Below are 20,820 nucleotides of genomic sequence, written 5' to 3'. Positions count from 1 at the left end.
AGTAAGACGGTGTGTTGGGTAGCACCACTTCTAAGAAATTGATGGTTAACGAAAACCGGTATGGATCAAAGGAAATAATGCAGGCGATCACATTGACACCAAGTTGCGGACACGACGTTTCAGCGTATGCGAAGAAAGATGGCGAGGTGGCGACAAGCTGCGACAAGTGCCAGCGACTCAGCGACTGAGGGATAACGACTTCATTACATAACAGAGAGCAAGTAATTAGAGGTTCGATCATCGATGCGCACATACAACTGATCAGCATAGTGGTACGAAACGTTTACGAGTGTCACTGGCAGTTCGGTCCATAAGATCGACTTTGGAGTAGGAATTTTTAATTAGGCTGGGCATCTTGTAGCTCTATCAGTTTGAAAAGATTCTGGATCCAAAAAAGATGACCATGCGGAGAGAAGGGTCCAAACTATTTCCCAGCGCGGCTCGCCATTTCCTCTAGCGCTTGCTCCTCGAGTACCGTACGCAATTTTGCAGCGAGTCCGTCGCTGAGCTTCGTCACACCATCAGCAGTACAAAGCCTGTATGAAGGCATAGGCTCATAGGTCTCTGGAAGCATCTAAGATGTTGAGGTGTGCATCACGGGTCAATAGACTGTTGTATTGGCTAATGAGCAAGGAGGCCAGAGACACACGCACCTTGCCATCTTCGACGCGAATGGACGCGAGAATGTCGTCTGGATCGCCAATGCGGCCGAGTGCGGGGATGTTTCGATCATCTGCACCGGAGACATGAAAGAATTCGACGGATTCAACGTGAAAAGAAAGGATGAAAAGAGGATGAAGGTCTACCGTTGATGTGCATCCAGCCCCGCTGCGTCTGCATGGCACCGTTTATCTGAATGTCATCAACACCTTGAGCGAGACCAGTGGAAATAGCCTCGTGCAACAAAGTGCGAAATTGAGCTGTAGAGAGAATTGTGAGCCAACGTCGTAAAATGTTTAGAATGAGCACTAGACGGAAAGATGAGCATAAGAATAGTCATATTCCCCTTACTCTCGGAGGGCTTGATGATTTGGCACTTGAGATCGGTGGCAACAACGCAGTGGGAATGAGTGTATTGACGATATATACAAAAACATGGCGTGTTCAATAATGAAGGGTGTTCCATGTCTAAAGCGTTCCCAGCCATGCCACCCACCAAGGCAATGTAAAGAATTTTAAAGGAAAGACTCACAATTCTCTTTGAAGTCATTCAAACCCGCGCCCTCGCTTTCACCTTCAGCCTCAGCTGGGAGCCAACCGAGAATCGTACTCGAAGTTGAGGACGGCGGTGGAGCCTCGAGCAGAGAAACAGCGAACACAGGACGGGAAGAAGATAGAGGTGTGGGCGGTGCTACGAGGTGGTAGAAAAGGTCTGGACGATTAGGATCCACAAAGGTCGTCTGGTGCTCGTTTCGATAGGGGATGGAGGAAGAGAAATGACGCGAGCACTGGCGGTTTTGGGTGAACGAGCTAGCAAGGGAGGGCCGTGCCGATTGCGAGCGTCCGCAAGAATATGTTGGTGCTCGCACGACGTTTTCTGCTTGGGAAGATATGCTCAAAGATTTGGCTGCATGCACAAAAGACCAAGCAGACTGATATGGTTGCTTGCGTATCTTTGAAACCAAAGAAAGGCGTAGACTTGCTCGAGCGCCCGTGAGTGATGACATGGACGTAGTTCACGAGAGTTGGCGCGGCTCGCTCAAGACTGAAGAGAAGAAATAGTGACGTAATGAGATAGCGTAATGGAACTGACGTGGAGGCAGCGCAGTCGTAAGAAGTTGCCATCTCCCAGTGACACCAACGCTTATCGACCCGTCTGGTAGACGCGTAATATTCTTCTGGTCAAACACTCTCTAAGTACGTTTGAATCTACCTCCACTGTTGATTCAGGAGCTGACCGAGTCGGATTGCATCCGAACTGCACATCCATATCGACAACAGATCATATTCCGTCACTCCTTCGAAATCCACCACCATGATCACGCACGATACCCTGTACTCGCTCGCCAACTCTCTCGGCGCGCTGGCGATGATCACCGTCGTCGCTTACCACTTCGTCGCGGTGAACGCGAAATATTTGGCGAAGAACGGGGCGTAAGCGCGGCGGCGAGTTGCAAGCTGTAAGTCAGGTGCTGGTCGGTACGCTGGTGTCTTGACATTCTATCTTATATGTTGAACATAGTCATTTTCAGGGACTCGCATGTTGAAGGTGCTGGATATCTGGGAATGATACTGTTAACCTTTTTTGAGCAAAGTCCAAGCTGTGGACAAACCTAGTTTCCACTAGTATCGTTGGTTGGAATATGATCTATGCCGCGAGCGAAGCCTTGCACGGCTAGGCAAACGCGCTCGAGCACGTCCTTTACTATCTCGCATGTCCTCATTCTCCATTCGTTATATGTGTAGGGCTGTTGACCTCTGCAGTATTGCCAGACCACCGTGCTCTTCAGCATAAAATCTGATTGCCAAGTCCATGTCTCAGAGTGAGATCCGGTTCCCGGCCCCGTTGCGCACTACTTAAAAGTGCTCAAACCAAAACTCTGTTCTTTTATATTATACTCTCGCGTCATTTTTACGGTATAGCAAAATCAGGCGAGAGATTCCCAAGTATGATGCTTCTTCATCGTCTTCGCCGTTGAATGACTTGTTGATCCTGTTGAGTCTTCATACTGCCCGGAATGGATCACCCAACGATTTCTATATTATACACTAGTCAAGGGGTCAAATCACCAGGGAAGGTCTATGTTGGAAACAGCTTTTCCTTCAAGCTTGAAGATAGGCAATTAAATGCCTCGTGTCCACAGCGGGTACATACGAACGATCGACACGTTCAGCGGGAGCTATGACACTAAATTCTTTTATAAAGATGGAGATCCTGTCCGCATTCGGGGTATCGAATGCTTGCAGATTACTGAAGTGTGATCTGTGTTTCGAAGGTAGGAATCGAAAGCTCGTCAATATATGGGTGTGCAGGTTCGATCAATATTTAGAAGTGTGAAGTCTTTTCGAGTAGTCAGCGTTGTTATTTCTCGACAAAGCGAGTGCTGACCATTAAACGTTCATCATGTACCGCAATGGTGCTATGGCAGCGGATTCTTTCCGACTGACGGCGCCTTGCGCCCTAGATGCGATTTGAAAGCTAATTGACGCGGGATGAACATGGGCGCAGAAGGAGACTCGAGAGGACTTGAGGTTTGGAAGTGGAGATAGTCTAGAGGGGTTTCTTTCGACCACGCTGACGGAAGACGCATATCCGCTATCTGGCGCTTCGCCACTACTGTCGGTGCTTCAGTCGAGGACACTCGGAGAACTATCGATGCCGTCTGAAGTGGCAGCGGGCGAAGAATGACCGTCGGAAGAAATGCATGTTGGCTCGTGCGATGGCGTGCTGCAGTCGTGAAGAGGGTTCAGAGATGTTCCAACTGGGCGCCATTTACTTGAGGCCTGGCTACCGCGGTCCTGACGATGCGGAGTGATTGTGGAGAGAGTTTCTACTGATGGAGATGAACCAGGACTAGACTTGAACGAGAGGATGAGACGTTTCGCTACGGCGGTTTCTGCAGCTTCCGGTCTTGTGGTCAAGCTAGCACGATCGAAAAATTCGTCTAGATCATTGCCCGCACTTGGCTTCCTAGTGTGTGCGCTCGGACGTTTGTTGTCTATGCCCATATAATGAAGTTGTCCGACGAGAGCTTTTATAGCATCAGCTGCGGAGGAGTCGGCGTTCGGCATTGGAGGAACAATGAGATTGAGAGGGGCGTGCGAGACGGTGCAAGTCGAGGCAAGGGGCGAGGATTGAGAAGACAGGCCATCATGAGCACTGCGAGAGCGATGGTGCTGACTACCCGGAATAGGACTGATTCTGGCCAAGGGAGACGAAGAACGCAGAAACATCGTGTTGGCGCCATCGACAAGCGAAGAGAGTAAGTCATCCTCTTCTGCGCGTGAACGGGAAGCCGAAGTCGCAGAAGTCGGCATCACAGGTCGATACCTAGAAGAATCCGATATTGATCATACAAAGACAATCAGTGAACAAGGATATGAAGAAACTGACCAGGGATCTTGCGTGACTATGGCATGCGCCCTGATGACAAGTGGTCGAAGCCACGAATGTCCCCATTCTTCGGCCGTTTCAGGATTAGAGTGGTAGTAGAGACCGACGACAGCCTTCATTGCAGTAGCAAGGATAGCAGGGGGGTAGGTCACTGAATTTCCGTTGACGGAGCCTCGGATTGTAGACGTCGACTTTCTGTCAGAGGTTTTCACCTGGTCAGACCTTGGGAGGATAGCGATACAAGTTTGCAAAGACAGAAGTGAGGCAAGGTAGGATAGTGAGGTATCACAAACAAGCAAGCCAGTTATACCCTGACATTATCACAACGATGAGTGATAGAAATTTGAGGAGAATGGATGTTTAATCCTCACAGACGTGAGATGAGATGCCCTTGAGGTAGCGCAGTGATATTCTGGCCAAGTCGTAATAAAAACCTTGCAGATACACATATCGAGAAGTTGTATTGCGATCTCAATGTCGTCGCAATGCGGTTCTTCCAACAAACCGTCGGCGGCAAAGGTGAACTGGGTCGAGGCTGGTAGCATCTCCACAGCTTGATTGATCTTGTCGAGCAGGAAGTCTTGTTTGTACTCTAGATAATCTAGAAACTTACTTTGTACGGATGGTTCGGGTTTTCGTCCAGATTTCATGCGTCTGCCGCGCGCGTCATGGAACAAGTCTTTATCCCAAAAGTCTTTGGTCGCGGCCTTGATGATGGGGTCGAAGAGTGGGCGTAGCCATTGTTCGAGTCTCTTCCATCCATATTGAGTGTAAACGGCACCAGCATATGATTCAAAAAGATCGGCCAGAGCTTTAGGTGGACGATGGCTTGACTGCGGATTCCATTTGTCTAATTCGCGCGCGTCTTGAGAGTTAAGCTTGGCATGCTGGTCGAGACGAAGGTAGAAAGCGAGACGGCCAAACGTATCATTATTGCATAGAACACGCCGCACGACCTATCGAGAAATATTGATTTGTGCCCAAGTAATGGAGGATACAGATACGTTACAGACCATGTGGTGGTTCCTGTTCAAACGAACATTGTCGATAAATAACGCTATGACGAGATTGACGCATCGATCTCCAAGATACTCCAGAAGGTCGTTGTTACTTGGTAAATGTCGTATGCTGTTCCTTGTGCGTGCTAAAAGCGCGTCTTGAAGGGCAGGAATACTGCGTGCTTGGTGGTGGTAGTCGACAAGGTTGAGACGGCCTTATAGGCAGGTCAGAGGCCGATTGATCTCATTACAGGACATCGCATATATGCCAGGACGTAGGAATAAAATGAAAGTAGCTTCAGATGTAAGGAATGATTGAAAATCGTTAGAAATGTGAAACCACCTGAGTGTGCAAACGTTCGAAAGCCAAAGCGCGAGCCTACGAGACACGATGCATATTCGAAGTCCGCGGCACATTCATCTCCAGATGCTTTTTCTCTCCATTTGTTTGGTACATAAAAGGCTTGTTAACAGGACGATACATAGAACAAGTATGTAAGAAAACTGTTTCATAAATCACTGCCATTTCCCAAGGGCCTCTTTTGCAGCATCCCATTCCCTTTCCACACAAGCCTTGACCTTCGGATTCCTTGCACTGATATTGCACTCGAAGCTGACGGGCCACGAATTGAATCCATTAGTGAACTCCCACACGTCTGGAAGCACATCCTGTCCCTGTGCATTTTTTACGGGACGAATATCAAAGCCCCATAGGATCCGCGAGACGTTGATGAAGATCGAGTTTAATGCTAGGTGCATCCCGGGACAGATGCGACGTCCGAATCCGAATGGGAGCTCGAAACTCTGCAGACGTGGGTCGGTGGTCGTGATGAATCGTTCTGGGCAGAAAGTATCGGGGCTTGGAAACATTTCAGGGTCCTGCATTATCCCTCTGGATACATGTGTTATTTCAAATTTGGTGAGTCGTAGAAGTATGAGAATGCACGCACGCCATGTTTGCAAAGACTGAGGCGCCTTTGGGAATGAACCTAACGGTAGCAGTCATTGTCAAGTCATGCGCCAAAGAATGTTATACACTCACATGCCATTATATTCATCATCCTCTGTCACAGCATGGGCTGTACCGCCTAGAACTGCGACGGGCCGCCAACGCAAAATCTCATTGATCAAAGCACGAACATATGGAAGAGTGTCTCGGTCTTCGTATCCTGGCATACGATCATGCCCGATGACTTCATCGAGCTCGGCCTGTGCTTTCTTCATTGCTTCTGGGTAATGTAACATTGCGACTGACCAAGTATATGCACAAAGTAAGAAGAATGTCTAGGGGTTGAAATCATAGCGACTTACGGAAGAAAACGAAAAGTGTTCCGGATGTCTGAGAAAGCTATTAAGTCTACGAGCCATCTGCGATGATCATTGCTTACTGTTTCGATACCGGCACCGAACGGCGATGATACTGTATACGCCACTTGAAGTTCACTAACACCCATTTCTTCCCTCTTGGAAAGGGTTTCTGATGCAAGGCAAGGGGGACAAGTACCCTCTGCTGTTCGAGACTTGACGTCATCTAAAAGATGGGTGAGCAGCTTTACGTCGCGGCGTCGTTGTTCTTCAGCCTCCCAGCGAAACCATTGTAAGGAGCGCTGTCCAGTAATTTTGAGTCTGTGGAGATGTGAATGACATTAAAAGAGCCTACTGGCAGCTTGAGTAGCCAAGGCCATGATTCAACTATATATTTTCCTGGGAGGCTGCAAGTCAACGATAAGTGTTGATCCTGACGACAATAATAATGTGTGCTTGCTTTACGCTAAAAACGCAGTACGCATCAAGATGCGATAGCATGTCTATTCACCTTCGAAACGCAGTAGCGTACCTTGTTAAATCTGCATGAAGGAAAATTAAATTGGTTGTACAGATATCCAGGTAGCAACCAAACCTACAAGCCATGGAAGCCATGTTCTCCTTTACGATCCACTCATCAACACTATCGATGCGCTTTCCATACGTGAGAGATACGACAACGCTCGCAGCATACCTTGATTGGACAGGTGTTCGATATATATCAGTACCACAAGAAATTAAGACTCACCGACGAATATGATTTTCATAATTCTTGGGGTCAGTCAACAGCTGGCTCATGAGGAGCTTTGACTCGAGAGATTGTATGTCTCGATACGTATCCGCTTTGCGGCTGTGCAGCCCTCCATGCAGAACCTATCGAACACATTCAAGGTACCGCTGGAAAGAAGAATGAAATCGAAACTTACTCTACGAAACTTCCTCCATCCTTCACCTGATGGTAACATAAGACCTCGCAGGTTGTCTGAGAAGATCTCACCGCTGCAGCAGTTATATATTTGTATTGATCGCATAGTTGCTAAATTTACGCACCCCATGATAAAACGGGGCCTGCTTGAATAGATATCCGAGCGCTTCTCCAGAAGATCCCAGGCAGGTTGCGCTTTGCCAAGAACTGATTCGGAAGCGTTACATTGAAAGAGGGTCACACAGATTACAAGGAGATACAAGACACTCACCTACGACTGGAGTCGATCCCAGAAACAGAGACACAACGGGACCTGTATGCAACAGGCCAGGTCCCAGACATCGGCCAAAAGACTGACATTTTATGGAACATATGTGAAGGTTGCGGACGAACCGTATTGTCTATTCCACTCTGCGAATTTCCTCCACGGTTTGATTGAAGGGACCTGGTATTCGCTACCGATGAAGGGCAGACCCTTCGGACCGGGAGGCATCCTCCTTCGTTTGAAGTTCCAGCCCACAAAAGCATACAGCGAATACGAAAGCAAAAATATGAGAGGTAGATGCCATGATTCTGCAAGCGCAGCGGGTATCTGTAACAGCAGAACATCAGATGGGTGCATAGTGACAAACCTCCCAAAGCTGGAGGCTATCCAAAGAGCGAGGGTAGCATCCGAGGCTTTAAGAACGAGCGAATGGGAGAAAGAATATGCGCTCTGTGAACATAGACACAAATCAGACCTGGTGAACACGGCCACGAGGATAACCCGGACAAAGAGGAAGGTCAGGTGAGTCGGGCTCTTAACACGAGAATCATTGTTTCGGAACAGTCAACTATGGGTCAAACATATGATCGTCACTTCCGAGTGATGCTCAAACAGCTTGACATTGGAAGGATGACCTCAGCCTGCTAGGCAAGAGGCAACGAGGCAAGGGACTGAAGAAACTAGTATGTGCTATGGATTGACAGGATTATCCCACGGCCTCCGAATTGGAAGGATTATCTCACGGTCCTCATGTTGGAAGATCAGCAGTTCGTGGAGTTTGTGGTGCATCTGACTCCAGTAATGAACCTAACCCGTTTTTCTTCTCATCAGTTTTGCAGCTGCTGAGCCTGCCTGACGAAAATTAAACACTGGAACTCAATTAAATTGACTTTGCTTCTAACGGTGTTAAATCCTTGTGAGATAGGAAATATCAGTCGTGGGTTAGTGATATTTCCCCAAGGTAATTTGAGTGACTTGTTTGACAGGTAGGCGTTGAATGTTGGCCTATGATATACCAGCTTAGGATGTGGCTCTTGAATTTTGATTGGCAGACAAGCTTCGTGGTATTCACTGGAGTGCGCCTGGGTCTCCGATCCTCCATAGCTCTCCAATTAACGGGACTTTGAACTTTTTCAGAATCCATTCCCTGATCTTCGCTCCCATTAACCCCAACGGTCTCCGTGTTTTCAGGCGTTCATCATCCTCAGCCAGAGTCGCTTCGTGCAGTTTCTTTTCAAGGTCATGACTATCCCGATACATCGGGGTATGATTCATGGGAAGGTGAGCAGATTTATATGGCACGAATGCACACAAAGGGTTAACATTGAAGCACATCTAGGAGCAATTCGGTTCCTTTCTGTCTCCCCAGCTCCCTAGGGCACAGCTATGTCCCAAATGTGCTACTCTTGGAGCCGGTGTGGTTAACACCGACCGCAAGAAGAGACTTCGACTAAAATACTGCCCTCTGAGCTCATTCCTGCACATCTGACTTTCCACGACTCGTCCTTCATCACAATCAACATCTGTCATGGCGTGAACGTCTGGACAGCTTCCTAGTTAACTTGTTTATCTCATCGTGCCCTTGAGAAGTCTGCGCCGTGTACTTATAAGACCACGATTCTGAGGCTCTTGTTCTCTCGCTGCATTTCCACGACCCAATGACATCTCCTCTTATTGCTGTTGGCTCTCTATCTGCTGGATATATGGAATGGCCTTTGGTACTGCTGATGATCTACACGCTTCATGCAATACTAGATTGGAGCGCAAAACGAAGACGAATGCCCCCAGGTCCTCGAGGATTGCCATTCCTTGGAAATACTCATCAGCTACGCGGCTTCATGCCGTGGAAGACGTTCGCACAATGGAATAAACAATACGGTTCGTCATGAAGGCTTTATTTCCTAATCTACGCACGATGGATTGAATACCGTCTCGTATAGGACCTGTCAATTCTCTTTTTCTCGGTCAAACTCCTGTCATAGGTCTGCATGAAAGTCCATTCTAGTGATGCGAACTGACGATCCTCCACCTTTAGTCTTGGGAAGCGCTAAAGCCGCATGGGACTTGTTGGATAAACGCTCAGACATCTACTCCAGTAGACCTCGCTTCATAATGGCGTACGTAGCTTCTCTCTTATCAGGGCGCCTTTTCTGATTGATTTTCTGTTCTTTCGAAGTGGTGAACTTCTTTCCAATAACATGCGCGGTTTCTTAATGCCTTCCGGAGCAGAATGGAGAACGTTCCGAAAAGTAAATATCATCTCCCTTTCGGTCCTCGACGTGGTTGGTAATTATTCTGTTGACAGATCATGCATAGAAGCTTCAACATTCGAAAGGCAAAGTCATATCGTGAAATACAGTCCCTCGAGTCCAAAGTCATGATGCACGAACTTCTTCACCAGCCGAAAGACTACGAGAAGCACATCCGACGGTCTGCCCTGTTTTGTACTCGTGACCGGATCAGAGGCTGATTTTACGGATCGAATTTCTAGATATGCTGCTAGTCTCATCGTGTCAGTCGCATATGGTCGACGAATTGACACCGTTGATGATTGGATTGTGACAGAGAATGTGGCATCTGTATCCTGTGCGTCCTTTCTAGAAAGTGCCCCCCAGTGAAGTACTGACATGGTTGGTGGTGGTACGACCAGATTTTACCAGGTAGGGGATCGTCCTACCGGTCCGCATCTATTAATCGGTTCATGTTTCATCCTCTTTTGCATCGCAGCATCAAGTGAGCATGCCTTATTGTGACTCAGACATAAACGCCTCAATTAAACTTTATAGCATTCCTGGAAAATACCTAGTCGAAAGCGTGCCGTGGCTGCTGAAACTTCCTGTGCTTCTTCTCGGACAGTCAGATGCCCTTCTATAGCTGATATATTTGTCACGCTTAGCTTTCCTTGCAATGGTTTCGACATGCACCAGAAGAGCGCCGGAAACGAGACGTTGACCTCTTCACACATCTCGTCGAGGATGTCAAAGCACGCGCATCCGAAGGAACTTGCCTCCCTTGCATGGGCATGGAAGCACTTGCTAAGAAGGAAGAGTTGAACTGGAATGAGTTGCAGATTGGCTATGTCCTGGCTTCATCGTTTGGGGCAGGCATCGATACAGTGAGCGCCCTTCACCAGCGTTCTCGTGGCCTTCTCCAGTCCTGACATTTCACCTTGATGACATGAAAGACATTTAAAACACTACTCGTTTTTCTTCGTGAGTTAGCCTATCACCACTATCAGCCAACCTTTTCGACTTGGCTGCTATTCTGAACAGTTGCCATGCTTCACCATCCGAACGTCATGAAGAAAGCTCAAGCGGAGCTAGATGCAGTTGTTGGTCCCGAACGGATGCCGGAGTTCGATGATAAGACTCACCTGCCTTATATCAACGCCCTGATTAGCGAGGTTACTCGTTGGCGTCCTGTTGCGGTCTTGGGCGGCGCACCCCATGCTACCACGACGGACGACCACTACGAAGGAATGTGAGTGCCTGTGCTAATTTTGTAGCTCTGTTCCTCATGTACGAATTCGAAAGGTTCATCCCCAAAGGCTCCACCGTCTTTGCTAACGTCTAGCGAGTCGCTTTCAGTTTCGTTCTGCATCGCATATACGCTTACCGGCATGCTTTCAGTGCCATCATGCGTGATCCTGAAGTCTTCCCGAACCCAGATGCATTCCTTCCTGAACGATTCCTAGGAGTGACCGATCCACGCCTGCAGAACTTTGAGATCCCTTTCGGTTTCGGCAGGCGCATCTGTCCAGGGAGGCATCTCGCTATCAACTCCCTCTTCGTCAATATGGCGCGCATTCTCTGGGGATTCGACCTCCGTCCTGTGAAGGATGCCCAAGGCCAGGACGTGCTGCCCGACCCATTTGCGTTCACCAGCGGGTTCATGTCCCGCCCTCTGCCTTTTGATATTCAGATTAAGGTCAGGAACGACAGGGTCAGACAAAGCATCGAGAGGGAATTCGAGAGTGCGAAGGAGGTCCTTAGAAAATGGCAGTGAAGGCTCTCAGCAATGAATAAGAGCGAAGCTTAATTGCAGTTCAACCTGTACAATTTCCTACATGTAGTTATCAGCCACTACCATCATATGGTCTACATCTTGCTGTGTATCGGGCGGTCTCGCAAAGCAAAATTGGTGAACACTTAGCTATCTAATCCTCAACAGCAACAGCTCCCCGAGCAAGCCAGCTGCCGTAGTATTCACACTGCCTTGGACCAACCGGCCCTCCATCCCGACAGAAATCGAAGATTGGGCACCGCGCGCAAGGCGCTTCTGCCCATCCCAACGCGACACGCTCCTGTCGCACCGCACGGTATACGTATGCACTTCCCGCAAAAGCATTGTCCAGCTGTGGCCCTCTGACAGGAGAAGATGAGCGTGCGCGCGATTTCTTGCGAGAAGAGGATGGCTTAGATTTTGATGACTTTGACTTTGACGATTTCAACTTGGATCGTGAACGTTTCCGGCGTGATGTCGAGTCGTCAGAGTCCGAATCTGAGTCGGACTCGGTGGCTGATTCATCGGGCGATGCTATGCGCTTCTTGGACTTGGAACGCGACTTGCGCTTGGAGCGATCCTCTTCGCTTCCCTCATCACTGCTCTCGCTGTCGTCTGCTTTTTTTCTCTTTTTCCGCTTCTTCTTCAGCTCTCTTTCGCTTTCGCTCACCTCCCCCTCGGAATCGCTCATACTTCTCTTCCGTTTTTTTCCCTTTACCTCTTTCTCCGCCCTCTTACCCTTCGCTTTCTTCCTAGGACTCGTCGTGTGTTCATCTGTGGACATCTCATCTTCAGCTCGATGCTTTTTGCGTTTCCGACTGGAGAGTCCGTTTTTTCGTTTTCGTTTTTTCTGCTTCGCATCGTCGTCTGAATCGTCGTCTGAATCGGGCTCTGAGGAAGAGGCGGCGGATGGTGCGTCATCGTCATCGTCTGCGATCCATAAAGATGCACCATAGGAGGGCAGCTGCAGAACAAAGACAATAGATGAATAATAACCACAGGATGCAGGACACAAGAGAATATACCTTCTCTACTTCACCATCAAGCACAAGGACGTTCAGGAGCATATCGACGTGCTCCTCACTCAACTGAGTCTCTGTGATTTTGCTTTTACTGAGAAAGCTTAGGACTTGCTGACAGTTGGGATATGGTGGTGCGCTAGAGATGGGGTATAAGGGTCTTGAAGAAGCCGGTATGTCGTCTGAGAGCTTGTGCTTCGGCAAGCTCTGTGAACCGTTGAGACTCGAGTGGACATATCATTACTTGTGAGCAACTTACACGATCCTGGATGAAGCGCAAGCAGGCTGTACAGAGCAGCTTGATAAATTCAGTATCAAGCTCGTTATCGGTGTACCAGGGGCCGCCGGTCAGTTCCACAGATGGCTCAAGGTGTGCCATCATATAGATTTTTCGCGTTGGATACTGTGGAGCATCTTAATGGTGAGAGACGGATAGATGGCCTAAAAAGAGACGTACTAACCTTCACCATACCCTTGACAGCTTTTATTATCCCTTTCTGGACAAGCTGCTTGAGGCAGCGGTCAAGGACGGTTTGGTGTAATTCTGTCTTGACTTTCAAGTGCTTCGTCCATATGCCTACACAAAAATTCACGTCTGTGGAGAACCGGCACGTCAGATATACAACTCACCTTGGTTCTCTGCTGACTGGATATGACTCAAGACCATCGACTCCTCTCCACTCATGCCCTTCTTCCTTCGGTGATATGTTAGTGACATTACACAATGAATTCAAAAGAACGAACATACATATCTACCTCTTCTTTCGTCACTGCACGGTACAACAGACCTCCACTGTTGTCCTTCATCACTTTTATCATTCCCTGCATGTGTCGCCCAAGTCTATGTCTATTTGAGCTCGAACATTCAAGTAGACAGTACGCACCGCTCCAAGTAAAAAGTTTATTGCTCCTGTTCGTGGTTTTGCATCTGGAGCGAGTATGTCGATCTCCTTCTGCGTCAAAGGCTAGTAAATGCAAAAAAATCGAGTCAGTAATGTATGTGGCAGTCTCAGCGAAGACTTTATACTCGGGAGGCTTGCAAGGCAGCATGATGCAGCTTTGCCTCAAGCTCATTCGGTTTTCTGCCTGCTGAGGGCGGCATGACAGAGGAATTGAGCAAGATGGCAATCAGGTCGAGCGCGAGCAAGGGAGACGCGAGGAGAAGACCGTCACGTGTTCCCCCGCAATTCCGCACATCACACAGCCTGACAGGCTTTGGCGGGAGGCCTCTTCAGCGTCTGAACACGACATTTACCCTCCTCGCTACCTCCACCACCAATCAACAGTGTACGCCGTTTGAGTATCCGTTGTAAATATGGGCACAAAATACGGCTTGGATGATCCGCAAGGGGACCTTGCTACATATTTCGAGAAGAGCGCGACTCTTGTACGGCATTTGTTCGAGCGGTGCGATTATTTCGGCGATTATTTCAACATCTTCTGACCCTCAAGTCTGCTCTCAGGCTTGAAGAAGATTATATTGGCCCGTGGATACAGCTTGCTCGTGAATCCTTCGCAGCGTATCCTATCCCCGTGGTGCGTATCATCTCGCTAGCTTGTGGTGCCTCTGGCTCGTTTTTTGTTGTATCGTCATTTTATGCGGTGGTACTTCCAGCGACTCCTGCAATCCAAGTACTGAATTAAGCTAATAAACATGCTGACGGCACCTATCAACCCTACAGACTTTTATCGCAATCTTCGCCTCTCTAAGTTTCATTCCTATCATCACTTTTGTGTGAGTTCGTAAACAATTCAGAGTAAACTGATGCTCACCAATACCGTCGATCAGGGTATTCTCGCTGCTCATAGGTGCATCGTTTTTGTTTTTTGCCCTTTGCGTCGCCTTCACCGCATCAGTATCTGTTGTGCTCTTGTTCGGTACGTCATCGAGCTGTACGATCGTTCTCTACTGACATCAGTATTTAGCCGCCATCTTACTCCTCACTCTTACGGCGATATTCTTCATCTCGGCTTTCTTCACAGTATCTGGTCTCACTGTCTACCTATCCACTCGCCTCCTTCTACACCTGCGTGCTTCGGGCTTGCAAGGCCTCGACATATGGAGAAACGAAGCCAGACAGATAGTGTTGCACGTGCGATCGGCTCCGGTGCCAGCTGAAGAATCGGACGAGTTCTCAGACGATTCCGCAGTCGTCATCAAAAAGGAAGGGGCCGAAACGGACAAACTCTCTGACGCCGATGTTGTTTACCCTTCTGCTACCAACGATGCGCAGAAAAATGAGGTATATGAAACGAAGGATGAAATAAACGCATGATCACGAGGCTGGGTCTGCCAAAATAGACGATGAGTCGTGTGGTTGTTTCATTCTTGTATTCTGATCGTGTACTATACTTTTTATTCGTACCAGGGAGCTTGTGGTAATTCAGCTGTCCGTTTATACTTCCGAGAGTCCAAAGATTCGTTGGTTCATGATGCGATACAATTTACGTCCCTAGGTCTGCTCGTCTACCTGCTGACTTCCCGGTAAATCGCCGACGTTCGAAATTAAGCATCTGTTTTCAAGAACGATGATCCCGCCGGTCAACGTCTCCCGAGGAATAGCCATTTATTCGGTCCTCTGCGAAGCATGACAGCGCAGACATCGTACGCAATAGGGTATATAAGCGACCGTCGAGATCAAGTGTCTCGGGCATCAAAAACATCACCATGAGGTCGTCGGCTCTCCTTGTTTCCGCCGCTGTCCTTGCCAGCACTGCTTTGGCGCAGACCACAGCTCCCCAATATGGGCAGGTGCGTTTCTCCGCAATTCTTCACCTATAATTATTGAGTTTACATGTTTTCTACTAGTGTGGGGGAATAGGATGGACGGGTGCAGCTGTATGCCCATCCGGTTGGGCATGTACTTTTTCAAACGATTATTACTCACAATGCCTTCCTGGTGCTACCACGTCGGCCGCGCCAACCTCCACTGTTTCTTCATCATCCGGAGGCACGCCGACATCTACATCTGCGGCCGCCAGCGGTACTACGACTCTCGAAGCCGGTTACTCTTTCATTCGCGCTGTCGTGCGTCCTTCCCCTCAAAGCTGTAGTCAAATATGTGACTTACCTGGTGCTGATAATTTTGTAAAATCCGCAGGAAGACCCAAACTTCCACAAGTACCTCCAATCCGAGGTTCTGAACACGGCTTCGGACGCCGTCCTCGGCTCGCCCGCGACCGCTGCCCAGTTCCAGATCGTCTCGGGTCAACTCGTCCAAAACGCAAACGGCACCCCGCTGTACGCTGTCGTCGAGGCGCAAGCGAACAGCACTGTAACAAAGCTCAAGATGTCGTGGTCAACAACGCCCGCATCGGGTGACAGCGCCGGTACCTTCATGTGGAGTGGGGACACTGTGGAGTGGCAGATCGCGTCTATCAATCGGCCACAGCTGAATGTGCGTATTCGTCGCGTTTTGTCCACTGTTTTGTCTACAAACGCAATGGTGCTAATGCTTGCTTTTTGTTGTTTTAAACAGGCTTGGCTAGTTTGTCCTGATTCTGCTGGGAACGCAGACGTCTACGTCAACTTGGGCGCATACGACTATATGACTCCTGCTGGATGCGCCGACGAGACGATTCACGCCTACACGGGTGCAACAGCCACCCCATGAAGGGTTCAAGATGTATCTTGGAGTTATAACTCACAGACTTAGTGCGCGTCGTGCGATTGCCAATAAAACCGATTCACTTTTGAGGGTGAATCAGGATGAATTGATATCTTAAAAACATTTTAGCTCAAAGGACAGATGGCACCCTGTGACTTCAGCTTGTAAACAAGATTTTCCTAATATCACCCTCGCATCTTCCTCAAATGTTCAACGTCAGGTCCGACCTGGTGGAGCGGAAACCCTGCTCTGGTAAATCGTCGAGGTCGTTTCCCGTACTTAAACTTATCATACTGAAGGACGAGCACTTGAGCGCGAGTTCTCGAACGTGATTGCCTCGTAAGATGTTACATCTAACTTGCTCCGAGATATTCAGCAGGCTCCAGCAAGAGCGCTCAGATTTTGTTCAAAATCAACCTTAGGGATGATCAACTTGCAAAAATCTGGCGCAGAGAAATACAATGCGCATCTATGACCACGCACCCCACCTGTATCAATCAACGATAACACGAACTACGGCGATGAGCTGAATTGGCTTCCAGAAAATATCGTCAGCAGGCTTTTCTGATGACAACATCCCTCATATTCTTTCGATACTTCTGGGCGCACAGGCGCCGCTTTGACCCCACGTACCCAAACGAGCGACTCTCACTCGGTACAGTACGTCCGACGCGTCATTGAGGACGCCTGAATCATTGGCCACCTGTCTCATCCTTCTCGGTCTCCTTGCTCCTTATTTGTGTTGGGCTGAACAAGATCTCTGGATACTTTCGATATGCAGCCCCAGAGAGCATCTAGTCATTGGCGCGCAAACGAGAAATGTCAACGGCGGTGCAGCGGCAACGGTATACAGCCTCAGCATGGACGCCACGCGAAAGAGATCCAGTAATGGCGTGCGTAGTAGCGGTTGGGGTTAAAGAGTCCTGCGTATGAGCACAAGTTTTGGATGGTGGAATGCAGGATCCAAGGAAGCTCCTGATAGATGCGGGGAGTAGACGATTTAGAGCTATGAAGCCAAGAAAAAGAGGGGAAGGAGCTGTTGTCGTCGGGAAAGGCTGTCCAACGACCCATCGTCGCGTTCGACCCTGAACAAACTTGTTGACGCATGTTCGTCGATATATAATGCTCCTTTCCTCACAGAAGCGGAAGTGTCCGTGGGTGTCGAAGAAACACACATAGATGAGCGCAGGAACATAACGACCTCAGTCTTGTTTTTAGGAAAGCTTACCGAGCCATTGGGGTGAGTAGTATTTGTTGCTACGCCTCGTCATGAAAGCCAGAGTGCTATCTATGTCGCCTATGCGCATATCAGAAGGGGGAGAAAGGTGTCTCACCAACAGCGTTGGTCTCCAGACCCCCAGTTTCTTGCACGCGAACGCGGATTCGCCATTCTCCGTAAATATATCGACATTCACACCCGTGGACAGCTGTTCACTCAAGATCAAACATGATAAAATGACTAAAGGCGTAAGATGAAGGGCGGAAGACGGAAGACGGAGAAATCGAGACATAAGATGAAGGAAAGAAGCAGATAATCGATCAGGGGTGTAAAAGTGAGGTCTCACCGCGTTGGGGTCAAGCAGAGTGGCCTCCGCGGAGGACGCTACGGCTTTTTAAAAAAGGGAGACTGCATATGACGAGATCGAAGATGGGCGCATATAGCCGGGACCCGGAAAAATCGTGTGATGATGGAGTCAACGACAACGATCAGATGTGCATCGAAAAACGCTGGAGGGCAGGCTGAAGGGCCTGAGTGAGTGGGGCAAGATGCTGTCCCCGATTAGAGGCTTGTATGAGATGTGTGCGGTGCGAGAGCCCGTTGCACTGAAATTTTCCTCGAAGGCACTTCAAGAGGTTGTCGACATCTTTCTTAATCAGACATGTCAGTGGAGGCACCCCACCTCGTTTGCGTGCAATTTGTAGGATGGTGGAGTACATACTTATGCCGGCAAGTCGCCAGCTCGGAGACAGTTTACATGCGAGGACGAGGACATAGATCGGCGCGGCGCCGGCCAGCGTGCATCTGGTCGAGAATGGGTCGGTGAAAAGATTCGACATACAGCTATGAGAGAGTGACAACATACAAGTCTATTACAAAAACAAGAGCACCTCGATTGTCAAAGGTAGAACGAACCAGATCTTGAATCCATAAAAAGATGATTAGATTTGCAGAAAGGAGGAAAATTTGGAGTAAGACGAGCGTTTCGGGTGAGAATCAGTTTCAATGCTATTTGTGGCGTAGATGCATCGCATGAGCATGTGTAGGCAGCGGTACCTATAGAACCATGCGAGAACGAATATTTCAGCACCAAGAGATAGCCCCAACGGAGTTCCAAGTTCTCACTCACGGGATGACAGAGCCGACCTTCAGGAGTTCGGAGAGATGAGCCAGGATCACGATGTAGGGGGGCCCCTAATGCCTCCGTTAACGTTAATCCTAAGCCGCGCAAGTCGACACTAAACTCTGTCAAGATTCAAAGGAATATACGCACATTTTTGCTGTCTCGTATGAAGTCGGCAGTAGCGCCGTTGTTAGTAGATAGAGCTGGGCTGCCTGTAATGAACCAATTCTTCAAGGCTATTTTCTTACTGTTCTCGAAGATGCCAATCAAATTCATCGAGAGAGTGGGGGGCTCGATATAGATTTCGAGGATGCATTCTGAACTGATAGGGTATGTCGCTTCTATCACCCTCTGGTCAAAATTTGACCTGAGAAAAATAAGCAGAAAGAAGTCCTTACCAGAACCTTGTCCAGGACAGATGACCATGTCGCAATTGAAAGCTATAGGGTCACCAATGTGCCCTCGGCCCCTGCCAGCGAGCGGCGAGCGGGCCCCTGCGGGGGTAGAGAGGCCATTTCGATGACGTCATCTAACACAGTCTCCAGTTTTTCAGGCCCCGCGGATCGTGTCAGTTGGCCAACCATGGTCACTACAACCATACCACCCAGAGCAATATCGGGTAATATTCGTATGTATCAGGACGGTGAGCAATCGCCATTCTCAAAAATGCGTGCTCCGTCCTTGTATGAGGCACTTTATTTCGTTGGAATATATAGTAAATTAGGCTGCTCGAAGATCCCTCTCGGAGCAGCCATAGAGGCTCGTCCGACATCCTCAGTGCCTTGACTGTCTTCTACAGGATGCCTTTCTTGGAAGGATATACCAGTTCAGCTGCAAGTGGTGCTTTCGAACACCTTCTAGCGCGCGCAGTACAACTGATACCGTTAATTTCGTCTTCAGTGATCACATCTTCGAAGAGCCGTGGCATCCCTTGACGATACCTCACTGCCTCAAGGATTTTAGTCGCTATTTCTCGAGCTTACTCCACTCTGGAAGATGAGGGATCCTTCTATCCTGCCTTGTCTTACACGGCAGATGCGGCGGGAGAGAGGGTATGCATACTTTCTGTCCGTAGCAAGGACTAGATGCTGGCCTGGACTTACGAGCTACGGATTGAGGTTGTCCTCCAAAAAACTCTATCTGCCTGTAATTTCTCGGCACCTAATCAGCTGCTCCAAAGCTGAGTCTCAACTGGAATCTACTATATAAGCCGTGTTTTGTTCTGTTCTTTCCTCACCTCCTTTGGCACCTTGTCCAGCTCGATCCTTGCGAGTCCTTTCCTTTTGATATTTCGCTCATCACCTTTGCGTCTTCGAACCGAATCATGTTCTCCTTCACCAAGATCGTCTCTTTTGCTGTGCTCGCTTTGGGCACTCTCGTCTCTGCGTCTGCAATCCCAGCTGTCAAGAGTGTCGTCGTCGTTTCCCCCAAGGCGACCATAAAGGAGCGCGATGGCACCAGCCTAGCCTCTGTCTTTGCGGACCTGACCACATCGCTCCAGCCCGTCCTCTGTAGGTTTTCTCTATCATCCAGCGCTCCAGCTTGTAACTCATCGCAGTTCCATCGTAGCTGGCCTCCCCGGGACCACCGACCCTGTCGCTCTCCAGTCCGGCATTACTCAAGTCACTTCGCTCATTCAGTCGGCCAGCTCCACCCTTTCCGGCCTCACCAGCCAGCCCCAGTCCCAAACGCTCTCCACCCTCGACGGCACCGGCCTTCTGAGCGTCACCGACGTCGCAGGCCTCCTGGGAGGAACACTGACCAGCGTCCTTGGTGTCCTCGGGCCTCTCACTTCGGGCGTGGGCGCCGTCGGCACCGTCGGTCTGCTTACCCCTCTTTTGTACGTTCAGTCTTCGCGAGAATGGTCCGTTACTTGTGCTGATGATATTTGTTTAGGGCTGTCATCACGACGCTGTTAACTGTGGTGCTCACGCTCGTCGGCGCCTCGGCTTTGGCCCTCGTCACCGCCCTCTTGCCGCTCATTATCACGCTCATCCCCACGCTTTTGTCGCTCCTCCTTCCCATCATCTTGGGATTGCTTTTACTTTGAGTCTTCTAGATGATAATGGTGAGCCATTTTCAATGCATTGCTGAAACAGGAAACTAACATTCAACCAGGCAAAATGTCATAGTTCTGTAAACAAGGCTCGGGAGTGGCTACTTCGAAGGGTTGCTTTCCGATTGAGGGTATCACGAATTATGAACTTACTCTTTTGATGGTTGGTTACGTTCGATGAAATTGTATAAACTCAGATTTTCTGGAACTATGTATAGTCTTGAGGCCTTGGGGTTCGAACATTTA

The 20,820-nt window shown here is 49.0% G+C and overlaps 10 protein-coding genes across 10 annotated transcripts; 5 read left to right on the top strand and 5 right to left on the bottom strand.

Annotated features, from left to right (window-relative positions):
- Positions 1–469: 469 nt before the first annotated feature.
- On the bottom strand, positions 470–1,436 carry HETIRDRAFT_241563 (uncharacterized protein; the record flags this gene model as incomplete). Its single annotated transcript, XM_009552502.1, has 4 exons — positions 470–574; positions 654–733; positions 771–920; positions 1,193–1,436. Coding segments are annotated over 4 exons (579 nt in total), but the record flags the coding sequence as incomplete, so codon positions are not given.
- Positions 1,437–1,975: 539 nt separating this feature from the next.
- Positions 1,976–2,922, top strand: HETIRDRAFT_454609 (uncharacterized protein; the record flags this gene model as incomplete). Its single annotated transcript, XM_009552501.1, has 2 exons — positions 1,976–2,094; positions 2,805–2,922. 2 exons carry the CDS (start codon positions 1,976–1,978, stop codon positions 2,920–2,922), a joined length of 237 nt encoding a protein of 78 aa, XP_009550796.1.
- Positions 2,923–4,374: 1,452 nt separating this feature from the next.
- On the bottom strand, positions 4,375–5,262 carry HETIRDRAFT_52083 (ribonuclease III; the record flags this gene model as incomplete). The annotated part of the gene is made up of 2 exons (XM_009552192.1): positions 4,375–5,010; positions 5,068–5,262. Coding segments are annotated over 2 exons (831 nt in total), but the record flags the coding sequence as incomplete, so codon positions are not given.
- A 306-nt stretch (positions 5,263–5,568) lies between these two features.
- Positions 5,569–7,904, bottom strand: cyp29 (cytochrome P450 monooxygenase 29; the record flags this gene model as incomplete). The annotated part of the gene is made up of 11 exons (XM_009552232.1): positions 5,569–5,944; positions 6,003–6,041; positions 6,095–6,336; positions 6,441–6,659; positions 6,713–6,764; positions 6,953–7,051; positions 7,106–7,230; positions 7,284–7,356; positions 7,408–7,489; positions 7,554–7,595; positions 7,676–7,904. 11 exons carry the CDS (start codon positions 7,902–7,904, stop codon positions 5,569–5,571), a joined length of 1,578 nt encoding a protein of 525 aa, XP_009550527.1.
- A 1,418-nt stretch (positions 7,905–9,322) lies between these two features.
- cpm75 (cytochrome P450 monooxygenase 75) lies at positions 9,323–11,546 on the top strand (the record flags this gene model as incomplete). Its single annotated transcript, XM_009552159.1, has 10 exons — positions 9,323–9,425; positions 9,488–9,529; positions 9,583–9,664; positions 9,724–9,796; positions 9,853–9,977; positions 10,039–10,133; positions 10,306–10,385; positions 10,444–10,687; positions 10,820–11,027; positions 11,135–11,546. Coding segments are annotated over 10 exons (1,464 nt in total), but the record flags the coding sequence as incomplete, so codon positions are not given.
- A 157-nt stretch (positions 11,547–11,703) lies between these two features.
- Positions 11,704–13,670, bottom strand: HETIRDRAFT_429562 (uncharacterized protein; the record flags this gene model as incomplete). Its single annotated transcript, XM_009552500.1, has 8 exons — positions 11,704–12,513; positions 12,575–12,775; positions 12,828–12,971; positions 13,030–13,145; positions 13,199–13,263; positions 13,317–13,390; positions 13,453–13,533; positions 13,596–13,670. The coding sequence occupies 8 exons, from the start codon at positions 13,668–13,670 to the stop codon at positions 11,704–11,706; spliced, it is 1,566 nt and encodes a 521-aa protein (XP_009550795.1).
- A 213-nt stretch (positions 13,671–13,883) lies between these two features.
- On the top strand, positions 13,884–14,844 carry HETIRDRAFT_105578 (uncharacterized protein; the record flags this gene model as incomplete). The annotated part of the gene is made up of 5 exons (XM_009552499.1): positions 13,884–13,975; positions 14,032–14,104; positions 14,251–14,303; positions 14,358–14,446; positions 14,495–14,844. The coding sequence occupies 5 exons, from the start codon at positions 13,884–13,886 to the stop codon at positions 14,842–14,844; spliced, it is 657 nt and encodes a 218-aa protein (XP_009550794.1).
- A 392-nt stretch (positions 14,845–15,236) lies between these two features.
- On the top strand, positions 15,237–16,182 carry HETIRDRAFT_125540 (carbohydrate-binding module family 1 protein; the record flags this gene model as incomplete). The annotated part of the gene is made up of 4 exons (XM_009552498.1): positions 15,237–15,320; positions 15,378–15,596; positions 15,670–15,966; positions 16,048–16,182. 4 exons carry the CDS (start codon positions 15,237–15,239, stop codon positions 16,180–16,182), a joined length of 735 nt encoding a protein of 244 aa, XP_009550793.1.
- A 1,701-nt stretch (positions 16,183–17,883) lies between these two features.
- On the bottom strand, positions 17,884–19,102 carry HETIRDRAFT_429560 (uncharacterized protein; the record flags this gene model as incomplete). The annotated part of the gene is made up of 4 exons (XM_009552497.1): positions 17,884–18,238; positions 18,525–18,589; positions 18,669–18,869; positions 18,971–19,102. 4 exons carry the CDS (start codon positions 19,100–19,102, stop codon positions 17,884–17,886), a joined length of 753 nt encoding a protein of 250 aa, XP_009550792.1.
- A 740-nt stretch (positions 19,103–19,842) lies between these two features.
- HETIRDRAFT_429559 (uncharacterized protein) lies at positions 19,843–20,568 on the top strand (the record flags this gene model as incomplete). Its single annotated transcript, XM_009552496.1, has 3 exons — positions 19,843–20,033; positions 20,077–20,358; positions 20,415–20,568. The coding sequence occupies 3 exons, from the start codon at positions 19,843–19,845 to the stop codon at positions 20,566–20,568; spliced, it is 627 nt and encodes a 208-aa protein (XP_009550791.1).
- Between the last annotated feature and the right edge of the window lie 252 nt (positions 20,569–20,820).

Source organism: Heterobasidion irregulare, assembly GCF_000320585.1.
Source record: "Heterobasidion irregulare TC 32-1 unplaced genomic scaffold scaffold_10, whole genome shotgun sequence".
In the NCBI taxonomy this organism is placed as follows: Eukaryota; Fungi; Basidiomycota; class Agaricomycetes; order Russulales; family Bondarzewiaceae; genus Heterobasidion; species Heterobasidion irregulare.
The sequence above is the reverse complement of the archived record's forward strand: the minus strand, read 5'-3'. Positions and strand labels throughout refer to the sequence as shown.